At 49.1% G+C, this 27880-nt stretch overlaps 1 protein-coding gene and 2 pseudogenes across 4 annotated transcripts; 1 reads left to right on the top strand and 2 right to left on the bottom strand.

The window, feature by feature from the left end:
• Nucleotides 1–43: 43 nt before the first annotated feature.
• Nucleotides 44–27604, top strand: RAB7B (RAB7B, member RAS oncogene family). 2 transcript variants are annotated; one of them, XM_081225324.1, is made up of 7 exons: nucleotides 44–198; nucleotides 597–733; nucleotides 8344–8412; nucleotides 8954–9080; nucleotides 9803–10018; nucleotides 18322–18447; nucleotides 25423–27604. In XM_081225324.1, exons 3-7 carry the CDS (start codon nucleotides 8360–8362, stop codon nucleotides 25501–25503), a joined length of 603 nt encoding a protein of 200 aa, XP_081081450.1. In that variant the 5' UTR covers nucleotides 44–198; nucleotides 597–733; nucleotides 8344–8359; the 3' UTR covers nucleotides 25504–27604. The 2 variants fall into 2 exon arrangements, with proteins under 2 accessions (XP_081081450.1, XP_081081451.1); XM_081225325.1 differs by lacking the exon at nucleotides 44–198 and adding an exon at nucleotides 206–309.
• On the bottom strand, nucleotides 2916–3072 carry LOC308612515 (large ribosomal subunit protein eL39-like; annotated as a pseudogene). Its single transcript has one exon. The product of its transcript is annotated as a large ribosomal subunit protein eL39-like (transcript).
• LOC308612468 (prostaglandin-H2 D-isomerase-like) lies at nucleotides 21314–22565 on the bottom strand (annotated as a pseudogene). Its single transcript has 2 exons — nucleotides 22530–22565; nucleotides 21314–22308 (listed from the first exon to the last, which is right to left on the bottom strand). The product of its transcript is annotated as a prostaglandin-H2 D-isomerase-like (transcript).
• Nucleotides 27605–27880: the final 276 nt, after the last annotated feature.

The raw sequence follows: 27880 nt of genomic DNA, 5'->3' as shown, positions 1-27880 counted from the left end.
GTCACACATTCTCATCTGAGAGGCACAGGGAGATGTCAGGACTTGCCTCCCATCTCACAAGTCTGGTTCTGTGTGTGTGTGTGTGTGTGTGTGTGTGTGGAGATGTGGTGTGTGTGTGCAGTATTAAAGTGAGGGCAAGGCGTGAGGACTAGAACCTCTCCCCACCAGGCTGATGGCAGGAGGGAATCTACTACACATGTGAGTCTGATAATTCAACCAACAAAAGGGCCCCTTTCCTGGGCGGCTTCCAGCAACAGAGGCAGAAGTTCCTAAAAGCAGCCAGAGGCTTTTTATGGTGCCCACAAACTGGTACGTTACCTTGCAGACCCTCTGACCCACAAGGGCCCACCCTCATGCCTCCTATGCCTCACTCCCCCCAGGACCAGAGTCCCTGTAAACTAAATTCTCAAGGGGCCCCAAATCCAGTCAGCTCGGAAGCCTGGCTTTCCCACCCTCCCACTCCCTCCACCCACACGACTGAGGTCACCCCAGCCCAACCTCTTTTGCAACTTTCCCAAGTTTGTGCATGAGAGGGAGAGGAGGAAAACTCAGAAAGAAGTGGCTTAGCCTCAACAAACTCTTTTTTACTCCCAAAGCCTTTTTCCTCTGACCCGGCTGAGACTGCTGCTCTAAGAGGAGACCCCCGACTCAGAGGGAACCCCCGCCTGCCGTCAGAGGCTGAAAGGGACCTGGAAGCTTTTCTCGGTTCCTCTCTATTCCAGCAGCCCCAGAGGTATTTGGGTTTTGGGGTGCGGGGAGGAGTGGAGGCAAGGGAGGCTTAGAATCTGTCAGCTGCAGGGTTTAGATCCAGCCCAAAGAACACCCACGCCTGAGTACCTCCCAGGGGGTGGCAGCGAGCCAAGGCAGAAAGGACTCCCTGCCCAGCCAGGGGAGTTGGGGCCCGACTCGGGGCTCTGCACGGCCGGCTGTCAGCAGCAAAGCGATGCAGCTGCCGGCACAGTCAGAGAAGGGCCAGCCAGAGACCGGAGCCCTTCAGCAGGGCTGTGTCCTGCTAGCACCCAGAGTCCCCTCGCCACTTTGACAGGGCACCTTCTGGGATGGAACCGTGTCAACCCAAGGGTCTCATCGGGGAAGGGGGAACCCCTGGAGTAGGAAAGTGTCCCTCTTGTTCTAAACTGTAAATACGCCTCTCAGCACAGCTCTGTGATTCTTGGGAAGCCAATGAACAGCGTTAGACAGGCCCGAATTTTAGTCTCAGCTTGCCACAAACTAGTTGTTCCTGACTCTGAAGTCCACTGGGCTATGATGGCATTTTTCTAACTGCAAAGTGTCCTATAGTTGCTAGCATTGTATATTAATAAAAATAATTTCTTTGGACTTACAGATCAATCCCCCACCACAGGTCACATGGAGATAGTAACTTACCTATATCCTCAGACCTACATAGTACGTAGTAGCCATGCAGTACATGTGCTGGATGGATGGATAGATTGATGGAGGGATGGACAGATGAATGGATGGATGGATGGACAGAAGGATGGATGGATGGATGGGAATGGATGGATGGATGGATAGATGACTATTTACTGAAGACTCAATATTCCCGGCATGAGTCAGACTCTTTGGAAGGATACTGAGAGGTGTGAGGCATTGTCCTGCCCTCTGGGCACTGACAGTCTACTTGGGGAAATAGAACTAATACCCCCAAAGAACTTAAAGAACAGGAGTGCTGAGCCTCCTGAAACCAGGGCTGTGGGTACACTTCCCGGAGAGAGCAGGTCTAAACCTGGATTTGGGTGGGTGAGGCAGACTTGTAAGCCTTCCTGAGAGGCAATAAAGACTTATGCTCCCCGATAGCCTCTTTTCAAAGGCAAACTTACTTCAAGATTGTAAATCCCATTTATGTTTTAGGGTGGATACATGTGTTATTTTCCAAAGCGTGGGAGCAGAGAGGGGAGGCAGTGACGTGGGGTAAGATGGTCTGAGGAGGGGGAGGCTTTACCTGCTTCAGAAATCTCAGCTGCCCCTGCTCACTGCCTCTCAGCCCTCCTCCCTGTCAGCAGAAATGACACCTCACCCAACACCTCTTTTAGGTGGAAGTTTGTGTCTGGGTCCCGGTTGGGTCCAGGAGGGGAGAGAGAGAAGCAAAGTGGGAAGGTAAAAGCAGCGCAGGTCCAAGAGTTCTTAGAAGACTGACTTTAAAAAGAATGTGCTGCATGGGGTGGGGGCACTGGGGAGGCATCAAGTCCATCTTTCTCACTCCCTGGGCACTGAGCTACATTGAGCTTTGGCAGATGGGCAAGGCTAGGGCTTAGAAGTCCTGCCAGGCAAGATGGGGAAAAGAGTTAGCTACGTGCACTGGAGAACAGTCCCCGGCAGACTCTGCTCTGTTCAGACCTGAGCTGGCTGAAGGGGGGCCCTGCATTGCAAACCTGCTTTTCACTGTTATTTAACAGTGGAGGGTGATGACTCAGTCTGGCCTCTAGGAGGATGCACTGGTTTAAAGTATCTGAGTCAGCTGAGTGGGAGGAAGGAGGCTTAAAAGGACAGACATTGCCAAAGCCCAGCCAAGGACAGAGCCCAAAGGATACAAGGAGGACCTCCAGCCACAGTCTGAAATCTGCACGTGGTTCCCTGGTGAGCCCATCCAGTGTCTACCCTCAAGCCACCCTCCATTGCCAGTGGCATAGTCCTGGTCACCCTCTTGCTGCTAGTTATCCTGGGACCAACGACCAGGCTGTTTTATTTTATTTTATTTTTCAAACAAAAGAGCTCACATACTTACTACTGAACCAACCTGCTAGTGCAGAAGCATAGAAACAAAGAGAAAGATCATTTTTCCCAATAGAACATGTCCTGCTGTCCAGACAGTGGCAATGTTTTCAGCTAGATATGGTAAGATGCCAGTGACCTTGATACAGCATCGATATGTGGGCCGTGTCGTGTGTGGTTCCTTACAGACCCAGCTTGGCTCTTCTCCAATATCTCCTCTTGGAGTTGTACCTGATTTTATGACCAGTTTTCACACAAATCCATTGGGAGAGTGGGACAATTCTGCTTTTGCTTCCTGGCCAGGAATTGCTTGATCCTGAATGTCTTGTGAGAAGGCATGGCAAGGAACAGAGTCAACCACACACACCAAGGTGGTGGAGAAGGGAAGAGAGAGACAGGCTATTGTAAATAGCAGCCTCAGTAAATCCCTGCCCTTCTGGCGGGGTGTAGGGGAATCTGCATGGCAGCAGACTTTGAGGGCTCATCCAGAGGAAGGACTACGGCAGTGGTGGGTGAAGGGGGCTCGGAGTAAAGGCTGAGGTGAGTTATAAGAATCTGGAGAAGAAAAGACTCAAGTAAAACTCCAAGACTTTAAATCTCAGGAGGGCTGGCATGTAGCAGAGGAACTAAGCATTCTTTCTGTGGCTTCCAGGAGAAATCCACCCCTAGTGGAGGCAAGTTTTGTGGGGCAGTTCTGGCCATCTTTCCATGAATATGGTGCAGGTGGCTCAAGCACTGGGTGGGAGGTTGGACTAGATGAACTTTGGGGTCCTTCTGTAGTGAACTGGAGAATGATCCACACTGGTAGCTTGAAATCAGCCACGGTGGGAGTATTTACACCACAGAAAGTGGCAGGCACTACAAATCAGGTATCTGCCCCCCACCGTGTTTAACCGTTTAACCAGGTCTTTCCAATTTGCTCTAAGAACATGACACATGCCACACTGCAGAATCAGCCACAGCCATGAGTGATGTCTATTTTACCCACAAGGGAACAGACTCACCAAGGTTAAGAAACTCTCCCAAGGTCACAAATATATGGAGGTGGGATGAAAACTCTGACTGCAAAACCCATGATCACTCCAGAGTCCCAGGAGGCCTCTCTCTCCTGCCCCAGACACAAAAGTGACTTGTCCTGTCAGGAAGTCACAGTCAGATGACTTTGGGCTGCCATCCTTCCACCTGCTCTTTATAAAGAAATGTTGTCTTTATTTTATATATATATATATATATATATATATATATATATATATTTTTTTTTTTAGACGTAGTGAGGAATTCCAGGAATTTAAGCCAGGAAACTGGACTTCATGCCACATACACTGAAAAGTCCTCACCAGGCTTTTAAAATTTTTTTAATTTTTTAAATATTTATTTATTCATTTTTGGCTATGTTGGGTCTTCGTTGCTGCGCACGGGCTTTCTCTAGTTGTGGCGAGCAGGGTTTACTCTTCATTGCGGTGCGCGGGCTTCTCATTGCGGTGACCTCTCTTGTTGTGGAGCGTGGGCTCTAGGCGCATGGGCTTCAGTAGTTGTGGCTCACGGGCTTAGTTGCTCTGCGGCATGTGGGATCTTCCCGGACCAGGAATCAAACCCGTGTCCCCTGCATTGGCAGGTGGACTCTTAACCACTGAGCCACCAAGGAAGCCCTATTTGATATTTTTAATTACAATAACAACTTAGACTTGTGTAACAAATTTTAACACAAGACATATATAAAATAAAACAATAGCTCCTTGCCTCTAACCTACCTTTCCCCACCTCCTATTAATCATTTAGTATGTATCTATCCATAGTTTTCTATGTATTGCAGGACAAGCATACATATAATATTAAACATATAGTCACACACATAGGGTTGTAGTTTTTATACAATTGGGATCATACTATACAAAATGTTCAGTGATTTTTTTTCACTTAAATTGTCATATTTTTCCACTTCATTACTTCACTCATTTAAAAACTGCCTAGTATTTCAGAGTATGTATGGATCATAATTTATGCCAAGGGTCTTTTATTGATGGACATTTAGGTTACAGTGTTCTTCAGCAATTATCTTTGTAAAAATGTATGTTTGAGCATATGTGTATTTCTGTTGGATAGACTCCTAGAATTAGAATCTAGGGTATATGCTTATTAAATTTTGATACTGTCAAACTGCCCTCCAAAAAAGACAGTGCCAATTCATAGTCTATCAGCAGTAAACAAGAGTTTTCCCCCACCCACTTGTCAACACTAAGTATTATCATCAATCTTTTTAATTTTTGCCACTCTGGTGGGTAAAAAAGTGGTATTTTTTAACTTTGCATGTCCTTAAAAATCAGTAAGTTTAAGTGTCTCCCAAAGCTTACTACTTATCATTTATAAGATCTCTACTGGTTACTTATGCGTATTCTTTGCCCGCTTTTATGTTCTGTGTTGTCTTTGATTGTCTGTAGAGTGCTTTACACATAGTGGATATTGGTCCTCTGTTATACGGCGTACACTTTCCACCTACCCCGCCCTCAACCCCAGCTTTCCCTTCATACGCACACCAGCTATGCTGCACCATGTCAAACCCAAACCATCCAGCCCCCCAGACTCTCCGACAGGGGCACCAAGTGTCAGGGTGTGTGATCCTCATTCTAGTTTCACAGAAGGCAGTAAGTAGGACCTAGCAGCTAAGAGTGTGATCTCTGGAGTCAGGCCTGTACTCAAGTCCCAGTTCTGCCACTTACAGACCGTGCTTTTAGAGATGAACTACATACTTAACTTCTCTAAACACCTGTTTCTTCAGTGGTAAAACAGAGATAAGAGTAGTATCAATCCCACAAGATATTTCTGTGTGCTAAAGTTTCTTGAGCCCTTAATTTGTGCCATAAATGCATTATAATAATGTACTATGTGTGTTAAATGTAGTATAACAATGTATTCATTTATTAACCTCCCGATGATATGTTTATTTGCATATTCGCAAAGTACTCTACAGCACCACCAGGTGAGTAAACCTTAGCTTATAGTGTGAGCGTTGACAACTCCGCATGGCAATGTGTGAATCTGCTCCCCTCTGCCTCAGGATGCTCTTTTGACCCCTGTGGTCAGTCCACACACGACAGCTCCTGTTCAGCAGCCCATTCCCTTGGCTTCCACTGTGGCTCTTATCACTTTGGCTGCCTTTCTCTTCATCCCCTACAGCTCTACCAGGGTTTTGTTGGGGTTCACCAAACCTGAGCCCAGTGCCCTAGATCCTGTGCACACAGACTCTACAGTTCAAACTCAGGACGTCAGGGGGCAACATGGCACGGAGCAGCCTTCTCTGGCCTTTGATTCACACATTAGCTCATCCACATACTACCTGTGGGGCCTTAGATGAGTCATGAGTGACTTGGCTTCTTTGAGCCCCCGTTATACTCATCTCATAGCTCATGATTTCCTAAGCCCTACAGAGCAGCCCCTGCAGGTGCTCAGCCAATGCTGGTTCCCCTCCCACTTCCCCTGCCTCCCTTTTGTTCTGACTCCCTTTCCAGGGCACTCTATTGGCTTTTGGGGCTAAGTTAGCGGGTTGTACCAAAGCCTTTAGGAAAGAGCTCACCCTTGCTCCCCTTCCCGAGTGGTAACTGATGCTTTGAGACACATGCCTTTCAGAAGCTTCTGAGTCACTTCTCCCTTGGCTGGTTTCCTTGTGGGCGGTGACACCCAGTACAAAATACCAGCCCCTGTTAATACTTTGAATTCTCTTCCTCTGCCTGTCTGAAGCGTGGGAAATGTTTGACGAATGAATAAATGAATGACAGAATCCTCGGTCTGTATTCATGACCCATCTTAATCTTGCTTCCTTCTAGGCTTTTCTCTCTCCACACTCTTCGCCTCACCCTTCCCTGAAGCAAACCATCCACCTTCTTCACTCCCCTGTTCCCAGAGCTTTGATATTTCATTTCCTCCTTGGAAATATCACCCCCAACTACATGTGTCATTTCCTCAGGGCTCAGTTGGATTGGCAGCTTCTCCCCAAGCCCTGCATTCTCACAGCAGTTTCTTGGGGCCTCTGTCGGGGCACTTTACATTTTCTCTCTGCTGTAATCACTCACCCCTTTCCTTTCTCCCCTGATGACTCCCTGGAGTGGGCTCCTATTTGCTTTGTCTTTTGCCCTGGGCAAGGCTCTCGTGGCCCAGTGAGTTACACTCCAGTAGATAAAGCATTTTTCAACCAGAAGGGGCCTTGGGTCTTTGGGGCCCAGATGGCTCATCCTCTAATTGGAAAGCCAAGACTCAAAGAGGGGAAGTAACTGGCCCAAGGTCACACAGTGGCAAAGTGAGAACTAGAACCAAAACCTCAGGACATCCAATTGAGAGCTTTTTCCCAGTACCAGGCATGTTCAAGATGGCCAACTTTTGCTACCTCAACCAGGCAGAGTCAGATCAAGGTTAACTCAATACATCTACTGCATCCAAGGTCAGAAGACCCAGGAGTTGGGAATAGTATATATGTGTGTGCACGTAAGGGTAGAACCAAAGAGCCAGTTAAGCATAATTCCCTGAGACAGTTTTGCTTTATCTTGTTAATAATCACAATATATATACATATATAATTTATATGTATAAAACATACATACAAATATTTTTCTCTTATAGAAACAATACATGTTTGACATGTTTGTTGTTAAAAAAATATTGGAACATACTAAAAACTATAGAGAACAAAATTAAAATCATAGTTTCCTACCATCCAGAATTCACCACTTACGTTTTTTATATATTTCTTTCTAGATCTTTTTCCATGCAAGTAGGAATTCATTTCAATACTTGGGGGGGGCAGTATGGTATGTACAGTTTAGTGTCTTCTGTTTTTCATTTAGATCCTATGGCATAAGCATTTTCCCACGTTATTATAATAAGCTCACAAACTCCATTTTAATGACTGCTTAATAATTCATCGTGTGCCATGATTTTTTTAACCACTTCTTTATTGTTGGATGTTTATAAATGACGCTAGGAAAGAACATTCTTGAACAAGAGTCTTTGCCTGCGTTTCAGATTATTTTTTTAGGACAAATTCCTAGAAGTGGAGGGCAGGGACATTTTTAAGGCTCTCAATACTTGCTGCCAAGCAGCTTTCCAGAAACATGTACCAGTTACACCCCCACCAGCTGCATTAAAGAAGAGCCTTTTGATTCTGCCAATGCAGCGACACCTCGGGCTGAAGGAAGGCAACTCTTGCATCCAAAGCCTCTCAGCAGTCCTAACAATGGACCCCTTGTCCCACCCCCATCTCCTCTTCCCGCACCGCCCTCCATCCCTGGCTCCAGGCTTGGAACAGAGGCTGTCTGTGAGGCCTCTGTTCAGTCCAGTCCAGCCTTGGTGCTCCGAGGGGTTGATAGAGCTGAAAGGTAAGAGGTGTGCCTGTCCTACAGGGCAGGGCCACCATCCTTCCAGCCTCAGGGAGACCCCCAGGGGAAGTGAGGAGGTGGGTGTGTAAGGGTTGCTGAGTCATCCACCTCTTTTGGAGAACAACCCCATCCGAGCCCAGGGCAGAGTTCTGCACATGATGAGGGGAAAGTAGAGACCAGCTCCAGTGACAATGGCCACAGGGTTACTCTGGCCAGCATGTAGATGACTTCTGTTTCCCTACAGGCTCTGAAGCCCCTCCATGAATCCTCGGAAGAAGGTGGACCTCAAGCTCATCATCATCGGAGCCCTGGGGTAAGCCAAGTTCAGCTCGGGGTCTAGGGGTTGAGAAGAAGCTCCTCCCCAAGAACAGTGAGACGTCCTGTATGTGCTCCCGCATTGCATGGGTCCCTTTCTGATTCAGAGTGGCACCAGGGAGGGCATTCCACCTCAGGGAAGGGAGCTGAGATAGGAGAAAGAGACTGGGAGTCAGGCTACCTGGTTTCTGACCCCGGCTCTGCAGTTAACTCTGCAGTAACTAGGTATGTGAATTAGGCAAGCCATTTAGCATCTCTCTGCCCTCCTACCTCCTGCCACATACAGGAAAGACCTGACCCTTTTGCTGTGAGGCACTCATCTCTCTGCAACTTCTCCGCTCACTTTGGTCCCTGCTTCTAGTGTCCATTTCCTAGTATTAGCAAGCTACTCAAACTGCAAATGTTAGAAATTCAAAATCTCAAAGAGAGACGGTGGTGAGAGGGTCATGGTAAGATGTTGAGAAAGGTATGGATATGTGTGTGTGTGTGTGTGTGTGTGTTTGTAGTGTGTCCACATGTGTCTGGGTTTTTTTCCTTAGTGTTGGAAAGACTTCCCTTCTCCACCGATTCGTGCACAAGACATTTTACGAGGACTATCAGACCACACTGGGAGCCAGCATCCTCTCCAAGATTATCATACTCGATGACACAACTTTGAAGCTACAGGTGAGCCACCTTCTCATTCTCTCTTCTACATACACACCTGAATATCACCCCACATTCCCTGGACGGCCACTCACACAGCAATGTGCACCAGGAGCTAGAAGAGTCTAGAGCATAGATCAGCAAACTTTAATTCATGGGCCAAATCTGGTCCACCATCTGCTTTTGAAAATAAAGTTTTATTGGAACACAGCCCTGCCCATTTGTTTACTCACGGTATTATGGCTGCTTTCACAGTACAACAGCAGAATTGAGTAATGGAAACAGATGGTATATATTCTGCAAAGCCTACGTTATTTACTATATGTCCCTTTACAGAAAAATTTACTGATCCCTGATCTAGAAGGAAGAGCACTAATCCAGAATTAAGAGGCCCCACTCTAAGGCTCAGGTTCCCTGGAAAAATTGCCAAGTGGACTTGGGCAAGTCACTCCCAAGGTCCAAATCTATCAGGTGGAAGAACAATGCCTGTCCTGATGCCCCAGGTGGAAAATGAGGACTCAGATGTGGAAGTACTCTTGGGATGTTAAATATTAGTGCAGAGATTCTGTAGTGTACATGGGTGACAGGGTGTGTGATGCCCATGTGTGAAAGGACCTCGGGCACCTGTGCCAGGGCTATCTGCCCCCTACCCAGAAAAGGAAGCTTTGACATGATGTGACCTGGTTGGGCATACCTTCAGCCACTCATCACAGCCCCATGGAGCCTCTGTTCTTCCCCTCCAGATCTGGGACACAGGAGGACAGGAGCGATTCCGCTCCATGGTGTCTACATTCTACAAAGGCTCTGATGGCTGCATCCTGGCTTTTGATGTCACTGACCTGGAGACCTTTGAAGCCCTGGAAACCTGGAGGGGTGATGTTCTGGCCAAAACCATTCCAATGGAGCAGTCCTACCCCATGGTGGTGCTGGGGAACAAGATCGATCTGGCAGACCGGCAGGTACCGCTGACTCATTCATTCATTCATTCACCAAACACGTGAGGGCTGGCTATATGCCAGGCACTGAGTTAAGTCCCACACATACAGAATTGAATCAGGCATAGTCCTTACCTTACGAATATCACAGTCTAGTAACGGATGCAGATAATTTAAAGACAATTATGATACAATAAGATAAATCATAAGCAATCATAGAGATACACCTTGGATATTTGGGGACCATAGTGAAAGGGCATCTATCTACTCAAGCCCAGAGTATAGAAAGGGCTTCCTATAAGGAAGTGGGTTCCAGGCTGAAGAAACAGCAAGAACAAAGGTAAGAAATAGTATGATGTGAGCCGAGAACTGAAGACGATTTTGTCTAGAGATAGGGAATGGCAGAATGAAGGCATCAAAAGTAGGCAGGTGGGATTTGAATTAATCTGTCGAACAGTATTTCTACCCAGGGTCAGATAGGGGGTCTGCAGTTATGAATTCTTGAAACTACAAATTTTCTGGGGAAGTAGTAATACAGTATGTATTTCTTATTAGCTGAAGCATATTCTGGCCAACCACTTGACAAATGATCTGCTTGCTCCATGACTGCAGTGACCACACGTATGTAGGTGTTTACCACTGCAGTGGCATTGAGTAGAGCTCTGTTCATCGTTGCCTACTAATGAGAAAAGAATAAAAGTAGACAACTTATAAAAGATGCTCTTGTGCCAAACAAAGCCCAAAGGACACCAGAAAGAGCGTCTGATCAAGTTGTCTTAGTGTTTCAAATAGAGAAAATAAATGGGGTTCATATTTGAACCACATTTTCACAAGTGTTCAAATGGAGAAAAGTGATAGGAGAACTGAGGCATCATTTGGAATGATGGATGGGTGGGTGGATGAATGGATGCTAGTGCTTCCAACTAAGCTATTACCACCATAAAGAAGAGCCTCTTGTTCAGAGAGAGAGGTGAGTTTGGTTCTGACATGCTGAGTTGGAGGAGCTTGGAGAACAACTAATTGGAGATGACCAGTAGGCTTTAGAACACATAAGAATGAAACTTCAAAGGAGAAGTCTGTGCTGGAAATAGAAATCTAGAAGTCATCAATTATATGGTAACTTCAGGTTGCAAATTTAGTGTCAATTCTCTAATTACAAATATCCAATCTCAAATAAGAATCAAAGTCCTAAGTTCATTCACAGCCAAAGGGTCTCTCTTCTTCCCACTGGGGCCAGCTGCAAGTGAGAACACTGTGGTCTAGGAGGGGCATCTCATTGCCAACTTTATGTGTCCACACTTCCTCCCCTTCTCAGGATAATTTTGGTTTCAGACCCCATCAGGAAAGAAGCAAAAAGAGGGATAAGAGGTCAGGAGAAGTGAAAAAATCCTTATTTGACTGGTACTGTCTTAAGATAGTTTGTGCTCTCCGGGCCCAACAGGTATTTCAAGCTGTCTCTTGGTGGATTACTCCTTTGGGTCCTAAGAAGCCTCCACTGGGAACATTTAACTGTACCTCCCCTGACAAGGGTCTTGCATATTCTTCCTCAACTCCTAATTTGGGAGCTTAAGAGCCATCCTCCACTCTGTGGGGTCCCCTCCTCCTGCAGACACTCTTCCTGATGGGGTTTACAACAGCTCCAGGCTGGCTAGCTCTCTGTGGAGCCCACCTCTCTTTCATAAGGCACACCCGTGCATTCTGGCTCCATTGTAGGGCCAAGGGTAATTCGTTCTTAGTGCAGTCTGTCCTCTCTCTGCCCTGTTGCCTTTTGCCTTAAATCCCTCAGATGCAATCAGATACTAATCCACTGTAGCCACCAAACTCCAGGGGTCATATGTTAACCTTTCCAAGTGGCCTCCTTGAAGCCCTCTTTTGGCCAGAGGTGAGGCCTTACATGGTCTCCCTCTTGGGAGGGCTGTCCCCCCAACACAACTCTCCCCCCACAAAAAAAAATCCTTTCTAACCCTCCTTTTCAATCCTTTTATTCCATGCCGGGGGTGTTAGAGTCGTCTAGCAGATTCTTGGTCATGAACCTCTGGAAATGTGCACGGTCCCAGGGGTGGTCTGTCTCCTAACCAACTTGATACCTGGCATCAATCACACTGTAGTGTCTCTGCCAAAACTTCCATTTCACATCTTGCTTCATATACCTGCAAGTCGTGGGGTGGGCAGTCGAGGGAGTTCAAGACTGAGAGTCCGACGTTTCCTCAGTGAAATAAGAGGCACCATCTTCTGTTGAGAGAGAGGAGGAAGGGAGCCCAGGAGAAGTCTCAAGAATCATGGTGAAGCTGTACCAGTTACTCTGCAGAGAAACGGGTGAAGGAGCTAGTCAAGGACAAAGACCAGAACTGATGGGTGACACCAAGGGCTCAGGGAGACCAGGAGTTTGAAGTGGAGTCTATGTTGTGTTTTTCTTCAACAGTGGTACATGGGGTAAAAGCCAGGGACCTGATGATGGAAGGTTTTTCCAGACAAGAGTAGCTGAAGAACAGACCTGCCAAGGCACTCACTGAGAACCCATGAAGGAAAAAGGAGAGACAAGAAGAGGCTCAAGAACCAGGAGGCTGTCAGAGGTTGAGGAACAGGGCAGAAGGAGGGAGGGGGAAAGGAGAGCAGACAATGGAGGCCCTGGGTCTGGGCCTGGGAAGGAGAGGCTGAGTGGAGAGAAGGTGAAGACAGCTACAGGGAAAGGAAGTGTGAGGCTCTCGTGAGCACTGGGGGCTGCATGCAGAGGAAGCTTCACGAGATTGCAAGTGTTCAGTGAACCAGGGGGTACCTGGCAGGATGGGAGGCATAGGTGATGACTCAGAGGGGTAGAGGGGGTCCATTCCCAGCTGCAGGGGGATGAGCTTTGTTCTGCAGAGAGATGAAGAATAAGAGTTTGAAAGAAGCAGCAAAGACCCAGGCAAGCCCAAGCAGGTCTCTGGGGTCTGTACTGAGTAGGGTGTGGAAATAACCCGCACTGGAGCGGGTGACAAGGGAAGGGCTTGAAGGGAGGCAGAACAGGAGGAACAGAGGTAAGGAAGTGCTCGCAGCCATGAAGTGAGCACAGGGAAGTGGAGAGGAGGAACTGGAAGTGGGGAGAGCAGAGGGACTTCAATCCAGACACCCAGGATCGTGGAGCCAGAGGCGAGGCTGGGAAGCGGCTGCCCTCACAAGGCACAGACCCAGCAGGGGATGCTGCCAGTCACCGAGAGGCACATCCTGGGCTTGGAGATCCAGGCTGGAGATGGTCCCCGCTTGCACAGGGTTGAGTGGATAAGAGCTGAGGGCCACTGGAAGGGGCACCTTCTCTGGGCTCAAATTCATGCTCAAATTCGTGTGTGTCCTTGGTCAGTTCCAGCTTCTTTGTGAAATAAAGACCAGACTCAGATTTCATGAGGTTGTTTGAGGATTATAGGCAATGATGCCCATAAAGCACATGGCAATCTTAATACATGGAAGTGACTGTTACCCTCCTTAATTTAATATCTCCAAGGTGTGGGCTGGGAAGATAGGGAAGCTCTTCCTACTTAACAAAAAGAAAATGAATATTTAAAACATATATGCTAGATGAGGGATGATGAAAAAGCTGTGGAAATGAACAGTGGTGACGGTTACACAGAGATGTGAATGTACTAATGCCACTGAACTGTACACTTAAATATAGTTAAAATGGTAAATTTTATGTTTATGTATATTTTACCACAATCAATCAATCCATCAATACTTCAGATAATTTTAAAGAAATTACTGACTTAGATTTTTCTTAAAACCCCTACTCCTTCTACACAAGGTAAAAGTGGAAAAAAAATTAGTTTATTAGAAAGAACACTTCTGCTAGCATCTATGCTACAAGGAATTTATTCACTAGGATGTGAATTCTTCGCTCTACTCTCAGACAGTTTCTGGCTTACTACTGATTCATAACATTGGGATTATGTTTTCTTTGTTATTTTTTTTTTTTTTTTTTTTTTTTTTTTGCTGTACGTGGGCCTCTCACTGTTGTGGCCTCTCCCGTTGCGGAGCACAGGCTCCGGACGCGCAGGCTCAACGGCCATGGCTCACGGGCCCAACCGCTCCGTGGCATGTGGGATCTTCCCAGACCGGGGCACGAACCCGTGTCCCCTGCATCGGCAGGCGGACTCTCAACCACTGCGCCACCAGGGAAGCCCTCTTTGTTATTTTTGATTGGTTTAAGATGTATCGACACACTAATCTTAACACACACAATTGATCATTTTAAATGCAAGTGAGGTATGGGGATATATGTATATGTATAGCTGATTCACTTTGTTATAAAGCAGAAACTAACACACCATTGTAAAGCATTATACTCCAATAAAGATGTTAGAAAAAAAAAGAAAAAGAAAAAAATAATAAATAAATGCATATTAGGGAATTCCCTGGGGGTCCAGTTGTTAGTACTCCGCGCTTCCACTGCAGGGGACACAGGTTCGATCCCTGGTTGGGAAACTAACATCTCACATGCTATGCGGTGCGGCCAAAGGCAAACAAACAAACAAATTAATTAATTAAATGCATATGAGATGGAAAAGCATCATAAATAAAAGTCTGCAAAGTGGACTAATTTTGTCAAACGTTTGACCTCTAATGAACAGCCAAATTGTAACAGGGAAAGTAAAATGTTAATAGTATATTGTCGGGACTTCCCTGGTGGTGCAGTGGTTAAGAATCCACCTGCCAATGCAGGGGACACGGGTTTGAGCCCTGGTCTGGGAAGATCCCACATGCCATGGAACAACTAAGCCCGTGCACCGCAACTACTGAGCCTGCATGCTAGAGCCTGCGAGCCACAACTACTGAGCCCACATGCCACAAGTACTGAAGCCCTCACGCCTAGAGCCCGTGCTCTGCAACAAGAGAAGCAACCACAATGAGAAGCCCACGCACCGCAACGAAGAGTAGCCCCTGCTCACCTCAACTAGAGAAAGCCCGTGCACAGCAACAAAGACCCAAAACAGCCAAAAATAAATTAATTTAAAAAAAATAGTATATTGTCAGCCAAAACAAAATCAATGGAAGTAACACTTTCAAAATTTTCATACTTCCCACGTCCCCACGGCTGACACCCTGAGTTTATTTCCACAGTCAGAGCCTAAATTATAAATAGCTGTTATTTTATAAATAAAAGAAGACAAGACGACTTTAAAAATCATGAAGCTGTAACTAGAATTGGAAGGGAAAAGTGCTGGGTGGGTCATTTTCTTCCCAGGGCAACATTCTGAGGTTGAGTGGGAGAGGTGAGGGGGTATAAAAGGAATGTTAATTTGCAACACAATCTCAACTGATATTCTAGAGTGTGTATTTAATCAATCCATAAAAACCAGAGAGAGAATGATAGGGGAGAAGTGAGAGAAAATGTCTGTCATAACCGGACTCTGGGCAGGCCCAGTCACTGTCAGTGGTAGAGAAGGGACAGAGAGATCATCGGGCTGTAGGTGTGGGCTTGTCTTCCTAGCTTTGTCTCTGGGTGACCTTGGGCACCAGTCTGGGCTTCAGCTTCTCATGCCATAGCATATGAAGAATCTCCCTGCCTCTTGGAGAAGCAGAGACACTTGACTTCATTGCAATTTACTTCCATTTTTACTGCAACTCCTGAGCACCAACGATGTGCCCAGAAAAATGCTCATTAGCTGGTGGCGGTAGGATATAAAGAAGGGGGAGCAATAAGAAGGGTAAGTCCAGTCCTTGCCCTAAAATCTTTTTCTTTTAACTTTTTTTTCTTTTCTTTCTTTCTTTATTTATTTTTGGCTGCATTGGGTCTTCATTGCTGCGTGTGGGCTTTCTCTAGTTGTGGCGAGCGGGGGTTACTCTTCGTTGTGGTGCTCGGGCTTCTCATTGCCACGTCTTCTCTTGTTGCGGAGCACGGGCTCTAGGCACACTGGCTTCAGTAGTTGTGGCGCACGGGCTTAGTTGCTCCACAGCATGTGGGATCTTCCTGGACCAGGGCTCAAACCCGTGTCCCCTGCATTGGCAGGTGGATTCTTAACCACTGTGCCACCAAGGAAGCCCACCCTAAGGTCTTTTAAAGAACTTTACAAGATGCAAAACCTTTGGGATTCCAAAGATGCCATCAAGGTATTATTATAACATGTTAATTTCTAATGATTATTTATTTGTGTGTTACTAGTGAGGACAGTAATAATCAGCAACTTGGCCATCCTTGATTCTTCATCCAAATAGTTCAGGATTTTCCCCGATCTGTGAGGCTGCTTGGTTGCTCACCAGATCAAGGACATCTATGCTCCACAGAACAGAGCAGTCGTGGCCTGTTCAGGGGCTCCTCGCCCCAAAAGGCAGGAGGACCTTAGAGATCAGAGGCCAAGACCAGGGCCTGGACTCTCTTCCTGCTCTGCTCAAGTGCAGCAGCTCCAGGGAGACTGAGCGTGGGGGGCCAGAGGTGTCATCCAGGCTCCCCAAAGGGCAGGCTGCTTAGCTGACCCCAGTTTCTACCCTGCAGTCTTAGGAAGCGAGCCTCACAATACCAGAGCAATGCCCCTGGACAACAGAGGCTTTGTGAAAGAGAGCCATGAGGCCCTGGGCCCTGCAGCCAGTCCTGAGGCCAGGACAGCAAGGGCCAAAGAAACAGAGGACGGTGATGGTTCCTTTAATCCCAGTAAGCTAGACTTTCCAGAGCCTGCAGGAGACAGTGTGACAAGGAACAGTCTCAGATCTCCCCCTGGCTTCCCTGGGTTCCAGGAAAGGAGCAGAATGATTCTTTCTCCATGAGAAAAACCTTGGCTCCCTTAAAGTGAAATAATGGTTATAAAGTATCAGGCACAGCAAATATCAATATATGGTCATTCCCTCTTGCCCAAAATAATTGATTAGACTAAACTCAGTTGAACCAATTGTCTTTGGAAGTAACCCACAGGGCTGCCAGAGCATTCTCCAATCTAACATCCTCAAACTGTGATTGGTGTTTGCATTTGGGTAGAGCCGTATTCTTTCAGCCTGTACTGAGTGGTTCATGGTGCCAGGACAAGAGCTAAAAGTCCTGACCCTGAGTTCAAGAAACCTGCAGTCCGATGGGAGAGACAGACCAGCAGCACAATTCTTGCGCAGTGCCCTGAAGAGGGCAGCGCAGATGCCATGGGAGCACTGAGCTGTGGCTGCATCCAAGTTCTGCCTTTCTTAGCTGTGTGATCTGAGGCAAGCTCCTGAACCTCTCTGAGGCTCAGTGTTCTTATCTATAAAGTGAAGCTAAAAAGACCCATTTCACAAGGTTGTTAGAGGATTAAGTGAGTTAATATGATCAGATGTCTAACCTAGTATCTGGCCCAGAGTGGGAGCTTATCAACTGTTCCAAAGATTCTACCCTGAGGAAGAAGGGTTAACAGGGACCTGAGTCTCTGCCCAGCAGCGTGGGCCTGGTCAGCCAGCTCAGGAGAAGGAAGTTCTCCCTCCCTGGCTAGTGTCTGTTATGTCCACCTCCCTTTGAAGGGACTGAGGAAGGAGTCAATGGCAGGAAGAAGCTCCTAGTGTAGGCCTTAAGAAGATGGCATAGCACAGAGGGTTCTAATTCTTCCAAGCCTGTGTTCAAACCCTGCTCAGCCCCACACACTCCAGTCCTCGGTCTCCTCATGTGTAAAATGGAGCTAAAAATAGCCACTTCATTGGCTTATGTTAAAAAATAACACGTGGGGCTTCCCTTGTGGTGCAGTGGTTAAGAATCTGCCTGCCAATGCAGGGGACACGGGTTCGAGCCCTGGTCCAGGAAGATCCCACATGCCGCGGAGCAACTAAGCCCATGCACCACAACTACTGAGCCCGCGAGCCGCAACTCCTGAAGCCCATGTGCCTAGAGCCCGCGCTCCACAATGAGAGAAGCCACCGCAGTGAGAAGCCCACACACCGCAACGAAGAGCAGCCCCCATTCACTGCAACTAGAGAAAAGCCTGCGCACAGCAACGAAGACCCAACGCAGCCAAAAATAAATAAATTAATTAATTATTAATTTTAAAAATAATAATAACACCTGTAAACTTACAGACACATGGAAGGTTCTCAATAAGTGAGAGTGGTGGGGCTTCCCTGGTGGCGCGGTCGTTGGGGGTCCGCCTGCCGATGCAGAGGACGCGGGTTCGTGCCCCGGTCCGGGAGGATCCCACATGCCGCGGAGCGGCTGGGCCCATGAGCCATGGCCGCTGAGCCTGCGCGGCCGGAGCCTGTGCTCCGCAACGGGAGAGGCCACAACAGTGAGAGGCCCGCGCAAAAAAAAAAAAAAAGAGAGTGGTGGTGGGGAAGGTGTGGCTGTGGTGATGGTGATAATCATGGTGGGGATGGGGACACAGGAACAGTGATCATTTCTTCCCCTCACGCAGGTGCCACAGGAGGTAGCCCAAGACTGGTGTAAAGAGAAGGATATTCCCTATTTTGAAGTCAGTGCCAAGAATGACATCAATGTGGTACAAGCCTTCGAGATGCTGGCCGGTCGGGCTCTGTCAAGGGTGAGTGGCACCTGCCAACTGCCCCCTAGGATGGGGGAACTCAGGAGCGTCCAGATAAGTATATATTGGGAGGGACGTGTGTGGGACAGGATTGCTCATCACCTTAATTAATCAGTTGTTGAATGGGCTCAACAGTACTCCAATTCTGGAACCACAGAATACCAGAGGCATAAAGTTTCCTTAGAATCCATCATCAGTGGTCCCTCAATCCAGCTGATTATCATCTGTGGAGTTTCTAAAAACTACAGTTCTATACCTCATCCCTAGAGACTCTAATTTAGTAAGAGTTTGAGAAGTAATGTTCTAGTTCAGTCCTCACTGATGGGAGAGAAGCCCCAAGGTGCCAAGTATTGGTCCAAGTGGAATAATGAAGCCTGCGGGAGTTGTTGACATCCTCCAATCAAAATGATGGATAGATGTAGACCACTTGGTGTAGTCTCTCAACAAGCACGTGTTGAGTATGTCACATGTGTCAGGTCCCGTCCAGGGCTCCGGGGTCCCATGCTCTCGTAAGGGAGACAGATCGGCACAGGAGTGGCTGCAGTGCAGGCACCGTATGGTGGGCAAGGACTGGTGATGGGGCCCCAGAGGAGGGACACACAGCCCACACTGCAGGGGAGAGAAGGGGGAGAGAGAAGAGGAGGATCAGGGAAGGTCCCCTGGAAGTATTAGCAGGGTTTTAATGCCATTCTCATATAGAGTTCAGAAACTCTGAAGAGGGTCCGTGAGAGATTTGCACAGGGAGGGGCTCAGCATGTTTCATTATTCTGCTATATGCAATCAAGGTGGGCTTCTTAGAAATGGGGAGAAGGTCATCACGGCAGTGATCCTGAATTGAGGAAAGGAGCGAATGAGGATGGGCAGTCGGGGGGGCTCCCCTCTGTGGAAGGGCCTGCTGTCACTGGTCTGCCTGGCCCTGCCCTGTGGGTTGTCCACAACGGAGAGGGACAGCAGCCACCCCTAGCAGCTGCCCAGGCAGAGGGCTCGAGCTTGCCACCCACACACCCCATTGCCTTCATCTCAGAGTTTGCCCCCATGTGCTATTATTAATGCTTCCCCTCCTGGCCCCCAGCCCTCACTGTGTCATGTTAAAAGGAAGAAGAGGGGTGGCTATCTCTAGCACATGGTCAAGAAGTGCTGCTCTATTGCACAGCCGGTAATACAGATGTGCCTGTTCATGCCATTCCCTGGAAGGTGAGGGATTTGACCTGTTTGACCTCATAGGGTGGTACACGATCACTGATCCTCCACAGACACAGTGCAGTGATCGCCAAGTGCTTAGTCACAGGGAAGCTCCATCATCAGCCCACAGCCCGTGTCTGTGTGTAGTTAGCATCTGTCCTTTCTGGACAAGGAGTGTCCTTCATCCTTGAAACTATGTCCTTCCTGCTGTGTCACTTTTATGACACAGTGATGTTAGTGGCTGGTAGTTTGTCTGCTTGTTTTTCTTTTCCATTGTCCTTACTTGGCAAAAGAATGGATTGGCGACCCCATGTCAGTCCCTCACAAGGATGGGGGAAATTTACTGATGAGAAGCGTGGCGGTCACGGGTGTGATACCTGCAGTCAGACTGACCTAGGTTTGATCCCGCCCTCATGGTTTCAAGTGGACCCCTGGGCAAGACATATGACTTCTCTGAGCCTCAATTTCCTCATAAGATGGAAATAATTCCATCCCATAAACATTCTTGGGTTGTCAGGCTAGGGTTGGAGATGTGGACCTCAGTGGCCCCACGGTCAGGCAAAGGAGTAAGGCATCCAAAATAGGAGGTCATGCAGAGAGAACAGGCTTGTGGTTGCCAAGAGGGAGGGGGGAGGGGAGGGAGGGATTGGGAGTTTGGGGTTAGCAGATGCAAACTAGTATATATAGAATGGAGAAACACCAAGGTCCTATTGTATGGCACAGGGAACTATATTCAATATCCTGTAATAGGCTATAATGGAAAAGACAAAAAATATAGATTCACAAAATAAAAAAGAAAACAGATAGACTGTCATGGAGTGAGGTAAGTGCCATGGGCTGGGGCAGGGAGGGGATATGACCAAGGCATCGAGGTGACTCAGAGGTGCTGGTGGTGAGGGCGGGCAAGGATGCTTGCCCAGAGAGGTGACGTGTGAGTTGGAGGTTGAAAGGTCACATGCAGTTTGCGTGGGGGACATGGTAGACCGTTGAAGTCACGAGCAAGAGCCGCAGAAGGGCGGAGAGAAGGGCGTGGCAGAGGCCACAGGGCTCACGTGAGGGACCACTGAGGGCTCCGTCTGTAAGAGGAAGAACCGTGGCATGGAGGGAAGTGGGGCCGCTGGGCCGAGGTGAGCGATGGGGCTCTCAAGGCCAACAGCACCAGACCCTGAAGGCCTGGTGAGCCCCAACCAGACCTTGGACTTCATGCTGTAGGCCCAGGACCTCTAGACCCGCTGCCAGACTCCCAGGGCACACAGGGGCCCAGTACGGACCTGGAGGCCAGCAGGGCGCATCTTCCAGCAAGGTCTCTATTATTCAGAAATCTGGAAGGGAAACATTTCACCCAAAAATAAACATAATTACTAGAGCACAGAATGTAAAAACTCACATGGATTTTTAAGGTGAAACTGGAGTTTCCAAATCTATACTTTAAAATCAAACAGGAGTTTTCAAGGACATTTCCTACAAGTACCTCTCCCCTCCTTCCCAGGGAGGTCATGTGCTCAATCACACCAGCCCAGAGTATTTGGAGAGGAAGACGTGAGAGGTGCTGCTAGAATAAGGGGGGAGCCTCAGCCTGGGGTGGGAAGAGCTGGGCTCTGAAGCCGGGTGGGTCTGGCTTATTTCCCGGCTCTACCTCTTACTCACTGTGTCGCTGACAAGTCATACAGCCTCCCCTAAGCCATCACTTCCTTCCCTTTAAAGTACAAGTAATAGTATCTTCCTCGTGGGGTTGTTGCCAGGGCTAAATAAAATAATATGGGAGCACAGAGAAGGCATTAAATAAAAGGTAGCTATTTTTAAATGACAGCTATGGCTAAGGGCTTTCAACAGGGAAGTTTCATGCTGCAGGGAGGATGGGCTTGATGGGTGATTCAGAAGGTCCAGGCATGAGAGGATGAAGATGGCAAGGACGGGGTAGATTAAAGAGACTTTGGAGGGAGAACCATCAGGGGTTGATGATGATCAAATGTAGGAGAGAAGGAATCAGGAGCTGTTGAGGTTGATACCGAGGTTTCTAGCTTGGCAAAGGGAGGGATGATTGATTAGTGATGCTATAGACCAAGATAGAAAAGAGAGGGGAAAACAAAAGCGTCACAAGAGGAGGAGGCAATGGAGCACATGGCATTTGGGGTGGGTTTTTTTTGTTGGTTTTTTTTGTTTTTGTTTTTTCTTGCTTCCAGAGTTTATTCTCAGAGCTGGGATAAAGCCCGAGGGGGCAGGGCCAGTGGCGCAGGAGCCGGGGCTGGGGTCTTGGGGGTGTTGAAGAAGGAAAAGACTGAGCAGGGCAGCATGACCAGGTCCTGAGGGCTGGGGTCACCTACGTGTGCTCCTTCATGCGCTTGTCAGTCTGTGGCAGGAAGACAATGCCATCCTCTGTGATGCCCTGGGCCTTGGCGAAGGTGGCGAATTTCTCCTTGATCTCAGCTTTGGGGGCCTGGGTGCGGCTGTAGAGCGTGGCCATGCAAAAGTCCTGGCCCGGGCCTCGGAAGCTCTCGGCGTAGAGCAGGGCATAGGCCTCGTAGTCGGTCTCCACCACTGACACGTCGTGGTTGCTGCTCCAGTGGGGACTGGTATAGCTGTAGCAGCCTGGGGGGCCTGCAGGACGCAGCAGCAGAGTCCGGGTCCACACTGGTCTTTCCTTGAGGTTCCCCAAATGTCTGAGCTCTGCAGTGAGCTCTGGATGGAAAAAGCAGCTTACAGGCAGAGCGCCAGAAGAGGTACTCGGTTTACATTTTCAAAGGAGAGAAGGTAGCTAGTTACTTTAGTTTCCCAACCTGGCCACTTTCAAGGATTAGGGTATTTAGTTATTCCAAAAGATGACTAAGAATGCCCTCATAATCAAAGAAGGGACACCCACCTGCTTTGGGGGATTTGGGATGAAGGGATTTTGCTCTTACCAAGTTGGCGATACCATCCCTGCTGGGACCCGGCATGAGCTGCAGCAGGGAGGCCTGGTTCCTTTTGGATTAATTAGAGAAAGACAAACTTGCCACATCCGGGAGGGAAGCAGGCTGACAGGCAGGTAAGCTTAGTGAAATTATAGGACTTTTATGAGGTCCTCAGGAGGTAGGATCTAAAGTCAGGGCTATGAGGTGACCAGGCTTGGAGGGACAGACTCCCGCAGTCACATCCCCACTGAAATGATGCATTAGGATCCTATGGTGTCACTTTACAGTTAGACATGCACATACTTGCTAAGACGACTGGGGTCTGGAGAAAAGAATTACACAGGAAATCTAATTATGGACTGCCAGGGACTTGGAAGGTTTGCAGGAAACCTGAGGAGCGAGATGATGCCATTATCGAGTGAAATGATGTCATAAATGGGAGGAGCTCAGGGCTGACTTGGACCTGGGGAGGATGTGACTATTATTGGATGAAGAGAGCTGGCGTGAAGACCTCAGGCTTTGCCGGTGTAATGGACGAGGGCGTTTCTCACACCTTCAAAGGCAGCATTGTTTGTTCCTCGAATAAAGTGCAAAGTGAACAAGGGTGTTTCTCACACCTTCAAAGGCAGCACTGTTTGTTCCTCGAATAAACTGCAAAGCAGCTCAGAAAGCCCTCAGCTTAGACTCTCCCTCCCAAAGGCTGGCATCCAGGACAAGGCACAGGTTCTGTTCACGATCCCAGCTGGGCCTTCTGTGGACGTGAGGGTGAGGCATACTCAGGGGTGATGAATCAACAGGCCCTGCCCCCTGGGTCCAAAAGACCCAGCTAGGAAAGTTCCTGATCCCAGGCAAGGTCTCTTTGATGTTTATGGTGAGAGGGGGACCAGGAAAGTACAAAAATAAGAAAATCTTTTCAAAAGCCTGTCTTTCTGGGAGAAGTGGATCAGTCAGCTTAGAAAGGGACTGAAACAGTAATGTTCTACTCCTCCTCGTCTCTCCCTGTGAGGCTCAGAGTGTCAGGAATTTTTTTTTTTTGCAGTATGGGGGCCTCTCACTGTTGTGGCCTATCCCATTGCGGAGCACAGACTCCGGACGCACAGGCTCAGCGGCCATGGCTCACGGACCCAGCCGCTCCGCGGCATGTGGGATCTTCCCGGACCGGGGCACAAACCCGTGTCCCCTGCATCGACAGGCGGACTCTCAACCACTGCGCCACCAGGGAAGCCCAGAAGTGTCAGGATTTTAACTATAATCAGCTCAGTGGAGTGAGTGGGCCCTGCAGATGGGGCCAGCTGGAGGACTGGATGGTGTCTCGGGCGGTGCAGCCCCGAGCCCGCACAGCAGACCTGGGCAGTGCTGGGGGAAGGGAGCCTCAGGCACCTCAGGGGAGGACTCTGCTCTTTCAGGGTGAGGGGCTGGGGAAGGCCTGTGGTGCGCTGGGCCGGCTCTGCCAGCAGTGGGCTAGGATCCTCCCCAGTGGAGGGGAAGATGGAACTGGGGTGTGGAGACATCCCCAGAGGGACAGGCTTTCATTGGGAGACACTGTCCCCCACTCCCCAACACTAATCTTTCCTAATGAAAAAAAAAAAAAAAATATATATATATATATATATATATAACAAATAAAATTCTAATAGCTCCAAAGAATTTGCTGAGGTCTACTCAAGGCCCATCAGGCCCATAAGGGTAGCTGGTGCTCTGTTGGCCTGGACACCCTACCAGGGAGCGGGTGAGAAATGGGGGCTCTTCAAGAAGTAAACAGTGGGAAGAAGGGCTGGGTCCCAGGCCCGGTGCCCTGAGCTGTCAGGCTAACCTACTGCTCGCTGTCTGGCGGTGGCAGCGAGTGACAGGGCATCAGGGGACCTTCTCGTGTCTTGGGGGGTGACCATCATGAGGGTGCCACAGGCAGGTCTGACACAGCCTCCTGGGGTCCAGAGTCACCGGCACTAAGTGTTTGGTTGACATTCACCAGCTGGGCACCAGAGCTGGAGCCCAGGAACCATGAAGGAGAAAAAAATCAGTGAAGGCACAACCGCTCTTCTGGAAATTGTCCCCTCAGAGGGGCATTTGAGACAGACAGCCTCACACGGGGGCTCTGTCCAGCTCAGGTCCACACCAGTGTGTCCACTTACCCACTCACCCTCACACACACACCACCGGCTGCGGGGAGAACATGAATGCTGGGAGCTCGGAGACTGGGGGGAGGCTTGGCCAAGGAAAGAGATGTGATCCCTCGAAGAAGAGACCCTTCAGTGTGTAGACCCCATCTCCTTGAGGAAGGACGCCCTCACCCTTGAACCAAGCTAGGTGGGTCATAGGTGAGGAGTGGCCAGCTGGGTGGGGAGAGGCTTGTTAGACTAAGAAGAGGCTTTCTCTGGACCTCGTTGGAACAGGAGACTTTGGGAGGGTGGGCAAAGAAGCAAAAAGCCCCAGTAGAAACATTGAGTCTATTTTAGGGAGGGATCCCTAGACATGGGAAGTTCAGAGGATGGTGGGAGATTGAGAGGTGGGCACGGTGAGAGAAGGTTGGGGTGTGGGGACGTTTGCAGGGAGAGATTTCCTGCAGAAATGAGGAGTGGGCCGTCATCATCTCTGCCTGAGGGCAAACGTCACCTCAGTTGTCCCCTCTGGAGAATGGCAAGTTACAAGACCTGGTTGGAGGTCAGGAGACCTGGGCCTCTAACACAGCCACCCACCTGCTCTGGGTTCCTGGGAAGGAGCTGGAGGAGGAGGTGAGGAAGGAGGGGGTGGGGAAGACTTCCTCCCCCACTGGGCCTCAGTTTCCCAGCTGCACAAGGTGGGGGAGCAGAAAGCCCGACCACCATCGGTCATTAAGAAATAGAGGGCAGGTGGAGCTCTGCCTGCCAGGACGCGAACGCTGACTCCTCTTTTCCTTCTCCAGTATCAAAGCGTCTTGGAGAATTACCTCACAGACTCCATCAAGCTCTCACCAGAAGGCCAGTCCAAGAGCAGTTGCTGCTGACCTTGCCTCTCTGCACACCCAGGGACAGAGCAGACTCCGTCTCTGCACACCCAGGGCCAGAGCACGTGCAGGGCCTGGTCATCCTGGGCCCCCACCAGCCCCACTGCCCGCCCAAGCTCAGATGGCAGTCCAGGCTCTGCGGCCAGAGCCCTGAACCCCTCGCATCTGCGCTGGACCCAGAACCAGAGGGCCGCCCTGACTCAGGCTGAGTGTAGAGAGGCCGGGGCTGGGCCCCTGAGCCTGGATGAAACTCCGGATGTCACAGCCAAACCCCAGAGGAGTCACGATTCCCTCGTGGACTCCAGCTCTCTTGCCACACGCCCTTCCCAGTCACACCCTGCTCCAGAACGCACATCTCTGCAGACAGGCCTCTCTCTCTGGAGTCCTGTTATATTCTCCTGTGGACTGGCCTTCCTCAGCCCATCCACCACACCCCCCAAGAGCCACAGCACAGCTTTGGACAAAGGTGCAGCTCAGGCTCCCTCGTAACCGGGGCCAGGGAGTGAGGGTCTACCTCAACCCCTGGCAACAGCTGTTCAGGCCTGGGATACCCCCTGTTTGTCCCCTCCAGAATGCAGGACTGAGGGAGCGCAGGAAAAACCCACCGGGGACTGGTGCATTTCTCCCTGCTGGTGCTCAGGCAACTCCCGTAACTCTCTTTGAGCTTCAGCTTATTCATCTGTCAAATGGGAGTCGCATGTGCCCTGCCCACGTCAGTGTGGTTTTGAAGACCAGAACCTCTGCTTGAATCTCAGTTGCTCTTGTTGAGATACATTTACTATTCTTTCAACAAGTATTTTTGAGTATCTACTATGTACGATGCATCGAGGTCCAGTGACAAATGTAACCAACCTTGCTCTCCTGGATCCGACATTCTGGCGAGGGAGAGAGGCAGTAAGCACAGAATTTAAACAGGTATTTTCAAATAGCAGGTAAGTGCTTGAACAGAGTGAAACAAGGTAATGGGACAGAGAGGGACAGGGGTGGGGTTGGGTGCTGTTTCAGACAAAGTAGTCCATGAAGGCTTCCCTGGGGAGGTGACATTGGCTCAAAGGCTAGAGAATGAGGAAGGGGCTGCCACCTGAACTGGACAAAGAACATTCTGAGGAGAGGTTTCAACAAGGGCCAAGGCCCCAGGTCGAGGACAAACTTGTGTTCCAGGAACAGTGAAAAGATGAATTTACCTGAGGACTCAAAGCTGCTGTCCCAGAGAAAAGCAAAGGGGACCCCACCCCCTGGATGACTCCTTGAGTCTCTGTCAACTGGCCACCAGAGGGCAGCAGTGCTCCTTTCCTTCCAGCAGAGCAGAAAGCGGAAACTCCACGGGCCCATGAAGAACTGCAGTTTTCCTGTGCAGATGCTCAAAGCTCGTTCTCGGGCTCTGGGCATTTTCAACCCTTCGAGATTTGTGGGGCAGGAAAATCCCAGTTTCTTAAGCCTACAGAGAGATGAGCAAAAACTGCAGCATCGGTGATTCAGGCAAGAAATCTGCATCAGTGACAAATACTAGAAGAGGGACCTGGAAAGCTCATGGAGTCTCTGTCCCTGCAGTCTCTACAGCCATACTCTTCTTTTTCTTCTGGCGATAAACAACACAGATAGAGCCCAACCTGAAGGGAATAGGCAAGACGACCCCCCCAGGGTCTCCTATGACCACATCCATGCCCACCACAGAAGTCTCCTGTCTACACAGAAATATTCTTCCCTGAGCTCCCAGCAGAGCTGGGGATGTTAGCCTATGGCTTCCAAGTGTCATCTGACACTAAAGATATGCCCAGAGGCAGGGGGAAAGGGGAGGTGGGAGTCAGTAAGAGAGTCTGGGGAACCTCTTCTCCCCACCCAGCTGTGAAGTAAGAATTGATTGTCCTGGGCAGCGGCATGGACCTGACATAGGAGCAGGTGGCCTGGAGCACAGCTTTGTCTCTGTGTCCATGGGGGTGGCACCCTGCACGTCACACAGGCTCTCCTGGGAGTCGGTTGGACTGTGGATTGGACGTGTGGTGCGTGGGTGTGTGTGCAGCAGCTCGTGCACCGCAATGGACGTAGGGACCATTCTAAATGTGCACAACAAATAATAAGTGTGTTTTTCTTTGTTTTAATCTTTTGTGGTATTTAGTTTTTAAAGTTTTTTTTCCCGATATCCCCATAGTTCAAAATTCAAAAGATGATAAAAGGGAAGACAGAGACAACAAAAAAGTAAAATAGGAGCAGTGATATAATTGGCAGGGCCCAAAATGAAAATGCCCCACCCCTTGTCCAAAAATCATGAAGAGTTCCAAGACGGTGACACTGGATCGTTAAACCAGGCGTGGGGTCCTTCTGAGCACAGGTGGCACACACCCAGGAAACTGCGCCTGAGTAAGCACTATGTTTTCAG

This window comes from Mesoplodon bidens (assembly GCF_964165515.1).
Source record: "Mesoplodon bidens genome assembly, chromosome: 2".
In the NCBI taxonomy this organism is placed as follows: Eukaryota; Metazoa; Chordata; class Mammalia; order Artiodactyla; family Ziphiidae; genus Mesoplodon; species Mesoplodon bidens.
Note: the sequence above shows the minus strand (reverse complement) of the source record. Positions and strands in the feature narration are given on the sequence as shown.